The 10699-nt window shown below is 50.0% G+C and overlaps 1 protein-coding gene across 1 annotated transcript in view; it reads left to right on the top strand.

Moving 5' to 3' along the window:
* The window catches only part of NRG2 (neuregulin 2), a 178756-nt gene that overhangs the window by 135230 nt on the left and 32827 nt on the right, over positions 1–10699 (top strand). The window contains exon 2 of the mRNA XM_029941179.1: positions 6813–6984. Within this exon, the coding sequence (XP_029797039.1) occupies positions 6813–6984 (172 nt within the window). The remainder of the gene's footprint in view (positions 1–6812; positions 6985–10699) is intronic.

Raw genomic sequence — 10699 nt, 5'->3', positions numbered from 1 at the left:
CTGAGGTTTGTATTTCTAGATTTGGGGACATGTTTTTACAATAGATTTACCAAAGAGTAGGATATAAAACATTTTAGAAAAGTCTTGCAGGAGATATTTGAAAATGTCGACGGTGGTTTTTTTTCCCTGGGGGTAACTGAATGGATTTAAATGTGCTTTTCTTTCGCCTTACTTGTATTGTGTAATTTCTCTACAACAGAAATATATTTCTTATGTAACAAAACAATAACAGAGGGACAAACTAAACTCCTTGAGGGGCAGGACGGGTTACTCCTACGTGGCTAGATCGTTTCTGTCTGGGACAAAGCACAGAACCTGGCACACAGTAGGCACTCAGTAAACACATGTCAGCCAACTCAGGGGTGAATGCCTGCCCACGGGGTCACTCCAGCTCTTGCCCTGACAAATCCTACCCATCCCAAGAAGGCTGTTCCTTTGCTTGTTTCAGCTCTGGCCCCCAGATACTCTTGGGACACAGTACCATGATCTCCATACCTCACACTAGCAATGCGGAATGGGCCCTGGGCCATAACACAGACCCAGACCATACTGGACCCAGGGCAGAGAGGGTGCTCAGGCAGGAGTCAGAGCTGGCTTGCTGATGTCTGAGCCCCTATAAGCACTATCTCCAGGTCTGAGGTGTGAACAGCCATTTAACCTTGTCCCAGGCGTCCCCAGGGGGTTGGTACTGGATCCAAGGCCTAGACGCCACAGTGGGAGAAGCAATGGTGCCCCATGGAAGAATGACTTTAGGGGCACCTGGGTGGCTCTCTCAGTTAAGTGTCTGACTTCAGCTCAGGTCATGATCTCACTGTTCGAGAGTTTGAGCCCCATGTCAGGCTCTCTGCTGTCAGCACAGAGCCTGCTTCAGATCCTCTTGTCTCGAAATCTCTCTGCCCCTCCCCTGCTCATGTTCTCGCCCTTCTTCTCAAAATAAATGAATAAACATTAAAAAAAAGAAGGACCTTAAAATGTACAAAGTAAGATCAGGTCCTTCCCTGACTTATAAGCCTCTGATTTCTTCCCATCACATCCACAGAACAAATCTGGGACGTCTCAGGGACATTGTCACAACTCCTCACTGTAGACTAGTGGGCTCTGGGCCCAGGAGCGAGGGGGCAGTGGTTCTCTGGCTATTGTTCCAAGTGCCACCTCCAGGGTCTTCTCTTTCCTGTACCTGAGCCACTTCCCCTCCCCTCCAAGGAATTTGCCTGACACAAAAAACAGCCCGTTCTCAGGGTCATATTCCCTTTCTAAATGCCCATCTTTGGCTTCCAGAGAGCTCTGAACTAAGACTTCTGTGAGCAGGGACCAGAACTAGACACCATTAGAGCAGAATGCATGATTTTTAGTATCTCAGATGAGTCTTGGGAGGAACTGTTCATAGATGCAAAAGACGACCCTTTGTAAAGAACATGGCATGATTCAAATGGATGGTTATTTTTATTTTGTCATCCTCAGGCCAGGGCTGTCAAATAGGAATAGAACACAATCCAAAGGTGTAATTTAAAATCTTCTAGTAGGCACACAAGAGGTCAAAACAAAACAAAAAGCAAACCCAGATTTCTCACCCTAGCTCACACAGCCTCACGCCGGTCACTGGGCCTACCTCTCCAGGTCCCCTCAGACTACCCCTTCCTTCCAGAATCTTCCAGCCACATGGGCCTCTTTTAGCCCTTGAATTTACCAAGCTCATTCCCACCTTGAGGACTTCATCCAGCTCCTTTTGCTGCCTCATAATCCCTATTGATTATTTGCTGTTGTCTATCCTCCTGCTCACTTAAACTCAAGTTCTCACTAAAAGCAGGAATCTTATCTGTCTTCTTCACTAGGATCTACTGAGGGCCCAGAATGTTGACTGGCTAATAGTAGGTTGAATGAATGAATTAGTGAGGAACAAGTGAATTAGATTGGGTTCTGCAATGAGACGATCAAGAAGTAGCTATCACGTCACCCAGAATTCTCACTAGAATGGGCTCCTTGTGATCTGAAGGGCAGTCCTGGGTTTTCCAGTGGTGGCAGGGAATGCCTTTGGAGCCCCCAGTTCCTCAGGCCCCCTAAATTGGGGTTATGCCTGCTGTTTTGGGAGTCAGTCTGTACATAATCACACCCTCTCCATCGCCACCGTGAGCAGGGGCTCCAGGCCCAGTGTGTACTATCGTGTCAGGACTCATGACAGGAAACAAGGTAGTAGAGTGACCACCATTTCCTCTCACCAGGTATCACCCCCGTCTACACCCTGACTTGAAGGGTGGGGGGAGGCAGGAGGCCCCCTTGTCTCAGAACTGCAAGAAAGGTCAACACTCCCCATGCAGTGTGGGGAGGCACCCTGAAACCTGAGACGAGCTCTCTGTACCCACAGTTCACGAGGAGGGAGACTAGTTGGAGGTCACCAAGTGACCAAGCGATTGTTAGATCACTCGGTGTCAACCTAACTGTAAAGGAAAGCCACCTGTGAAGATGTTTTCAGTTTGACTCCAGTCATTGAGCTATATTCTTACAAGATGTGTACTTTCCTTTATGTTATATATATTTTTAAATATACATATTTGGGTTGCCTGGGTGGCTCAGTCAGTTAAGTGTCTGACTCTCGATTTTGTCTCAGATTATGATCTCACGGTTCATGAGTTCGAGCCCTGCATCAGGCTCAGCACTGACAGAGCCTGCTTAGGACTCTCTTCCTCTCTTCTTGCCCCTCCCCTACTCACTCTCAAAATAAATATTAGAAAAAAAAATATTTAGATCATATATGTTCCAGGCACCTACATAACTTTTGAAGCTTCCTGTGTGGTTTGCAGTAGCATCTAAGGTTAAGAACTCTTGATAAAGAGTGGCGAGGGACCCCAGAGCAAGCAGATGAAGGAGCATGTGGTGTCAGTAAGGGGCAAGGATGCCAAGGCGGGACTTCTATCTTACTTAGAATAACGAAGTTCCAGAAAATCCAACAGACCTATAGTATGATACCTGCAAAACCTCTGGGTGTCAAAAACAAGCAAACAAATAAAAAACCCCAGCATTTAAAAATGTAAGAAGCAGTAATTGGGGAAAAAATTATAGCAAAAGGTTAATAGCCTTACTATTTATATAAAACTCTTACAGATCAAAAATGTGATGAGCACCCATTAGAAAAACAGTACAGACATGAACAGGCAATTCAAAAAGAAGAAATACAATGAGCCAATATATTTATGAAAGGTGGTCAGCCTCACCAGGAATCAAATAAATGCAAAGTGAAACAATAAAGAGACGTTATCTTTTGCCTAGCTAATTGGCAAAGATTAAATAGATAATACCTCATGTTAGTGAGGGTGTGGAAAAAACAGGCACTGTCATTCACTGGTGGGAGAACAAATTGGAGCAACCTTTCCAGAAGGCAATTTGGCAATGTTTAAGGATGAGGAAGATTGCATACCCTTTTGATGCAGCAATTCCACTTTTAGGAAGATTGCCTTAGGAAACTACTGTGGATAGTAAGAAAAAACAATAACAGCCAACCTTTGTTCCCTGCTCTGTGCAAGCCAGGCTTTACATGCACTGCCTCATACGATGAGGTCGGAGCTGTTATCATCACCCGTATTTCACAGATAAGGAAACTGAGGCACAAATGGATTAGGTCAATGACCTGAGGACACAAAGCTAAGAAGTAGCAAAACCTGGATTTGAATCTAGGTAGTGTGGGTCAAGAGCTACCCTGTGTTTCCATCAGTACACGCTGGGTATGTGCAAAGGATGAACACTACATGTGCTGGACGGACACACTGGGCACACTCACTGAGCAAGGATGTTCTTCTGGGCCTGCTTATAATGGGGGGGTTGGGGGGGACAGGCTGCATACCCCAGGATGGGATTTGGTTGTATGAATGATGGTACATCTATACAGGAATAGTATGCAACCATGAAAATGAGAAAATAAATGTAAATACTAGGGTTTGTATAAAATGCATAAAATGTCTCTGAAATAACAAACACAACGGATAAAATTGGTTGCCTCCTGCAAAGACAACTGTGTGGCTGTGGTCAGAAGTTAGAGGGTGACTTTTTTTTGTTTTCTTTTTTTATTTTAGAGAGAGAATGCAAGGTGGGGAGAGGGGCAGGCAGAGGGAGAAAAAAATTTTTTTTAATCTTTAGAGGGAGAGAGAGAGAGAACGAGTGGGGAAGAGGCAGAGAGAAAGAGGGAAAAGGAGAGAATCCCAAGCAGTCTTCACACTGCCAGGGCAGAGCTCGATATGGGGCTCGAACCCATGAGCTGTGAGATCATGACCCGAGCCGAAACCCAAGAGTTAAACCAGCTTAACTGGCTGAGCCACCCAGGTGCCCCAGGAGAGAGGAATCGTAAGCAGGCTCCATGCTCAGCATGGACTTGATCCCAAAACACTAGCATCATGATCTGAGCCAAAATCAAGAGTCAGAGGCACAACTGGCTGAGCCACCCAGGTCCCCCAGAGGGAGACTTGCTTTTTAAACCATATACCCTTTTACGCTTCTTGAATTTTGAATTATGTGAAGATATTAAAACATGTATGTATCTATTAAAATATATGCATATAAATTATGTTTAGAGCTATTCTGCAAAACTTTATTTCCTTGAAATGCTACAAAGGGTTCTGAGAACAAAAGAGTTCTAAGACCCTTGCTTGGAGAATCGTACCACAGTGAGGATACTTCTGTAACCGTGTTTACCCACTTGTTTCCCAAACTGATTTGATCATGGAACCCTTTTCTTAATACTCATTATCATCTCTCTGGATATTCATGTCCTATAGAATTCAGCTTGAGAAATGCTATTATTAATAATTAATGCCAACAGGCGCCTGGCTGGCTCAGTTGAGCAGGGAGCTCTTGATCTCAGGATGGTGAGTTCAAGCCCCACGTTGGGCGTGGAGCCTACTTAAAATAAACAGGGGCGCCTGGAGGGCTCAATTGGTTAAGCGTCTCACTCGAGTTTGGCTCAGGTCATGACCTCACAGTTCGAGAGACTGAGACTTGCCTCCGGCTCTGCACTGACAACATGGCGCCTGCTGGGGATTCTCCCTCTCCCTCTCTCCCTGCCTCTCCCCTGCACGTGCTCACTCTTCCTCAAAAATAAATAAACATGAAGAAAAAAAATTTTAAATAGACAAAGTATTAAATAATGAGTGCCAAGCTCAGAGGCTTACATTTGTTTCATTAAATAAAAGCAGCGTGTTACTGATGCTGATCCCATTTGTTTACGATGCGTGGGGGGGGGGGTACATTTAACTTCTGAGGACGAGGATGATGGATGATGGTATGCTTCTTTTATCTGATTGTATTGTTAAATTTTCCAAAATGAACAAAACCATTTCGTAAGCACTGGTTTGTTTGGGTTTTTTGTTGTTGTTGTTGTTGTTTTTGAGTCCATGTGATACAGTGTTTGAAGCTTCAGGAGTCCTTTCTCTTCTCTCCCCACTTGCACCTACCTCCTGCCTCCAAGCAGCAGCTCAGGAGTAAGCTCAAGGGGGAAACCCTGTCCATAGCGGGGCCCCCTCGGCCACCTTCATCCAGAGCCAGCCTAGACCCTTCAGTCCCCCGCCAACTCCCTAGCCCCAGCAGACCATCGCTTCTGCTGCTGGAAGGATTCTAACGAGGTCCTCCTTCCCCCAAGAGAGACACAGGCTGCAAAGCAGACACTGTGCTGCTACAAGCCTGACCTGTTGCAAACCCAGACACCTGGGCTCCGGTGCCAGCTCTGTAGCTGCCTGGCTGTGGGACCTTGGTCAAGTTTCTTAACCTGAGTCTCATCTTCACCATCTATGTCAGCAATGACACTGCCTTACCAAACGCGGGGACTGGACAAGAGCGTGTGTGAAGGCATTGTGTAACCTGTAAAGGGCTGTCCCAGGGGAAATTATTATACACCGCAGTATGGAGCACGCGCTTGCCTTTACCTTCCTGAGAACGGAGTAGTTTTTCCTTTTTTTTTTTTTTTTCGGTAGGTTGTTGGGAGGGAAACAAGGAGAAGCAGCATGAGAAAGTAAGCACATGTGGAAATAGAATCCTGTGTAAGAGTAATGGGAGAAGGCTCCTAGCTTGACATTTGCAGGCTTGCAGCACTAGGTGGGCCAGGGTCCACCCATGTAGCTCCAAGCTTTGCCACCCAGACAGCTGCTCCACTTGACTCACTCAAGTTAGCCTACCCGCCCGACTGCATGCGAGTCTCCTAAGCCACAGGCTGACTCTGCCTGACCCACCTCCCTTCCTACCGCCTCCGGCCCCTTAGCATTCTTCAGTCCTTAGCTAAGTTAGCTCTTCCCCCTGGCCTGGATTGGGGTCTCTCCTCTCAGTTTTAGGAACTTCAGACCTCTGAACTGTGCTGTGATGTTAATGCCAGATTACACCTCTCCTGCCAGACTGAACTTCCTGAGGGCAGGAGCTGTGTCTGTCATCTTGGTCCGCCCATGTCCTCTAGGCCCAGCCTAGGCCTGGCAGTCTGCGACACCAGTTAGAGCCTGCACACTGAAGTCAAGAGACCCTGGGCTTGAATCCCAGTTCACCCTGAGGAAGTGACTTCACCATCCTGTGCCTCAGTTTCCCCATCCATAAAGGGCTTTAATCATTGCAGCGAGTTCATGGGGTTATCTTCCTAAGCTAATGTATATAAAACTCCTAGTACCATTCCAGGCATGAAGGAAAGAAAGCCCATGGGCAATAGCCACATTGACATCATGTCAGGCCCTCTGTGAACGCTTACTGAACTGGCAAATGACACCAGGAGGGATGGCCCCTCCTCAGGACAGTGGCACTTTCCTGCACCCTCTGCCACCATGCTCACCTCCCTGCCTTGTACTCCACAGCCTCCCGGCCAAAGCTGAAGAAGATGAAAAGCCAGACGGGACAGGTGGGGGAGAAGCAGTCACTGAAGTGTGAGGCAGCAGCAGGCAACCCTCAGCCCTCCTATCGCTGGTTCAAGGATGGCAAGGAGCTCAACCGCAGCCGTGACATTCGCATCAAGTACGGCAACGGCAGGTGAGGAAAAAAGACTCTGTTGACTCGGGTGCCCACTCTCCTTCCTGAAAAGAAGGGACAGCTTCTGGTCCCCCTTCCTGGCCACACCCAGTCTCTCCTTGCAGCTCTGGGTTATGTCGGCCTAGTGTTGTGCAGGCTGTAGATGCCTAATGAAAGTCTCAGAATGGTTGACGATAATTGGATTATTAAACTCAGCTCTACCTGTGAAGTCCCCTCTTGTCCCCAACACTTCTCAAAGGATCTGCCACAGTGTCTGAACGCCCACATCTGGCAATCTTTGGTGAAAGACCGATTCCAGGATGCGGCCCAGAGGTCATGAGTGATGGCCTCCACCTTCCTCTTTCTGGCCAACTCTCACGTCGCCTCCCTTCTGAAAGCTTTCCCTCCACATCGCTGTCCTTCTCTCTCCTCCAGCTGTTGCCCATCCTGCTTCTCTCCACCAACACGGAGGGTCAGTTTCATGCCCACTGACTCCACCCTGTCGTCCTCCATGCCTCTTTGCCCTCCTGGAGTCTGCCTGGTAAATACACCCTCACTCCGCCTATGGCTGTGGCTCTCAAGAGACCTGGTGACCTCAGAGCCTCCAAGGCCCATGCCTCCAGGTCTCTCTGTGGCCACTGGCCCGGGTGCCACCTGCTCTCTTCTCGCCTCTGCAGCCCCCCTTCCTGGTCCTTCCGTGCCTCTGACCTCTCTCTCAGTCACCATCAGTGCTAGAAGCCTCCTGTCTCAGAGGCTTCCCTCCTCTCCTCTCCTCCCTCTCCGAACTGATAACCCAGTGATGACTTTTTTTTTTTATATATACCTGAGTTCCAGATCCACGCTGCCAGCAAAACACTAGATACCACCCGAGATACCCGACAGCTCTGATCCTATGTGCCAGTCTAGCCTTTCCCCCTTGTCCTCTCTGGCCCTGCCTCACCCGCCTGTGCCCTCTCACAGCTGTGGCAGAAGTAGACTGCCTGCTGCTTGGCACTGGCCCCAAACCACCCCCTCCAGCAAGAGACCCCCTGCTCCCTGCCCTGCACGTTTCTTAGCTCATTTCTTGCCTCTGGCCTCTTATCCTCTGAGGTCCCACTCTTGGCCACACACACCCCTTTTCCTGGGCCATAGGCCCATTTGTGAGTTCATTTCTGTGTCTAACATGTGCATATTGAACATCAGCTCTGTGCCAGGCCCTCTACTCTGGAGGCTGGATGTACACGGGCGACTGAACTGGACACGGTCCCGACCTTCACAGAGCCTCTAGTCTAGCTTCCAATTCAGAATGTGGTAAAGGCCTCCACCCTTTCTCCAGAAAAAATGTGCCTTATCCACCCAGTTTTGCTTACACTTCTAGAGGTCCACTGACCCTTGTGACCCTGGCAGGGGATGATCTTTCTAACATGGACACATATCTGATTACACACTCATTTACTGGATAGATCTTGAGAGCCTGCTGTATGCCAGCCTCCACCCGGGCCTCTGCACCCCTCCAGCTCCTCTCTTACTCGCCTCTAATTCACGGCCATGCTGTTCCCCACCACCTCAGTGCTCCCGATTCCTGCTCTCTCCTTTCATGACCCTGGACTTGGACCCAGGCTATGCTGGCAGCTACCCACCCACCCACCTTGTCCCTGGCCAAGTTCTCCAGGTCCAGATTAAATGTCATATCCTCTGAGACACCTTTCTGAACCCTCTAGGCAGTTCTCATGGTCTCTTCTCATGGTGCCTTGGACACAGGTTTATTGTGGGGAGGGGAGGGAGGGAGGGGTGGCTCTCTTTCCCTCTAGCATGAGAGAGCCTCAGGGGCTGGGTGCCACCCACGTACACTCTTCTGCCCTATACGGCCTAGGAGAGGCCATAGGAAATCCACATTGAGTGATGCGTTGATGAGAATCTGGCAGGACTGTCTTCTCCTTCCTGGGTACAGGGTGACACTAGGACTGGACAAGACGCCCTTTGGGTTGACCTAGACTTTGAGGAAGATACTATCCTGGTCAAGCCTCAGTTTCGTTAAGTTTACTTATTTTGAGAGAGAGCATGTGTGCATGTGTGTGGGCCTGAGTGGGGAAGGGACAGAGAAATTGGGAGAGAGAATCTCAAGCAGGCTCTGCACTGTCAAGTATACAGCCCAATGTGGGACTTGAACCCACAAACCATGAGACCATGACCTGAGCCAAAGTCGGACGCTTAAAAACTGAGTCACCCAGGTGCCCCGAGCCTCATCTGATGAATGGGTTACCCAGTCCAGAAACAGCACGGGGTCAGGTCTTGCAGTGCGGAGTACTGGGACCCCTGAAGAGCCTCAAGTGTGCCTCCTGCCCTCTTTCTGTTAGGGCTCCGTCCCATTTGCTGCATTCCTGAAACTTGCTTGCTCCACCCAACCTGTGCCTGGGCTCCCGGCAGTGAGTTGATAGGGTAGAAGACAGGGAGCCGTGATAGAGAGCGGCCACCTCCACACACATGCTGCACCTGGCCTGGGGGCCAGGGACAGGAGCAGGAGTCTCTTGTCTGGCAAAATCTTTCCTTCTGCCCACACTACAGCTTGCTCTTTGGTCATCCCAGCACGCCATCTGCCAGGCCACACTCGCTCTTGAAATGGCCCTTGGTCTGCAGCAGCCCCCTCCCCAGCGGGTGCTGCCCGCCTCTGCAGCCACCACACGGAGGTGTCTCACCCAAGCCTTCCTGTGCCAGAAGAAAACCAGCCCCCCCAAGCCCTGGGCGCAGGGCCCTCCCCTGCAGAGCCGCGTGTTCCCTTATTTATGAGGGGCAAGCCAGAACAGGCCCCTCAGGCAGGCAGCAGGAGGTAGGCACTGAGGAAAATGTGCGGCCGCCCAGATCCCGTCCCTGCCAGCAGAAAACTGGCTGAGGAAGGAGGGGAGGGGCACCCATTGCAGGGGCAGGCCTGGGTCAGTGTGGCGAGCGGGCACCAGGCCTACCCAGAAAGGTGGGGGAGAATTTTGAATCCTCGGGGCTTCCTCTGGGAGCTAGGAGTGAGCAGAGAATGTAGTGGCCCCTGCTCCTCCAGGGCCGAGAGAACCATAGAGCCCATACCCTTGGGCTCTGACCCCAGGGTTTCTTACGAAAGTCTGGGCCCCCCTCCCCGGAACTGATGAGATCATCACACAGCTGATGAAGTATGGTGCCTGCAGCCAGTAAATCTAGGGGTCACTTGCCTCTTTCCAGTTCCTCAAAGGAGAGGGCCTCTCCGAGCCCTGGACCTACTTTAAGGTCTCACATATCTTGTGTGGGAAGGTCTTCCTTCCCTTTCCAGCTTTTATCCCTCCGGGTATCTGTGAGCCTAAACTTCACCTTTCCTTCCTGTGACATGGAATGTGGCATAAGGGAAGCTCCTTTGAATTCAGCGGTGGGTGAGAGGGAGATTCTGGCTCTGTGCCCCCTACACCTTGACCCTGCGAGCCTCAGGTGGTCACCTGCTCTCCTCACCCAGAATCAGGGAAGTGCTGCTGGTGGCCAAGAAGCGAGAGAAGCCTGGTTGGGGGCAGCTGGGCTTTGTGGTATCTAATTAGGCTGGAGCCAGGAAGGAGATGCTGTTTTAGCCAGAGGGGCCTCCAGGGCTCTGTTTAATGAAGAGAACAAACTTGAATTGACAGAAGAGGATTGGAGGCAGACACCAGGCCAAGGAGACAGAGACTGGCTTGAGCTGGGAAGTGTCGGAGGGATGGGGGAGCGGGAGGCAGCCAGGCAGCTGTCGCCGCAACATCAGGGAGGACAT

The sequence above is a fragment of the Suricata suricatta genome, chromosome 6 (assembly GCF_006229205.1).
Source record: "Suricata suricatta isolate VVHF042 chromosome 6, meerkat_22Aug2017_6uvM2_HiC, whole genome shotgun sequence".
NCBI lineage: Eukaryota > Metazoa > Chordata > Mammalia > Carnivora > Herpestidae > Suricata > Suricata suricatta.
The sequence above is the reverse complement of the archived record's forward strand: the minus strand, read 5'-3'. Positions and strand labels throughout refer to the sequence as shown.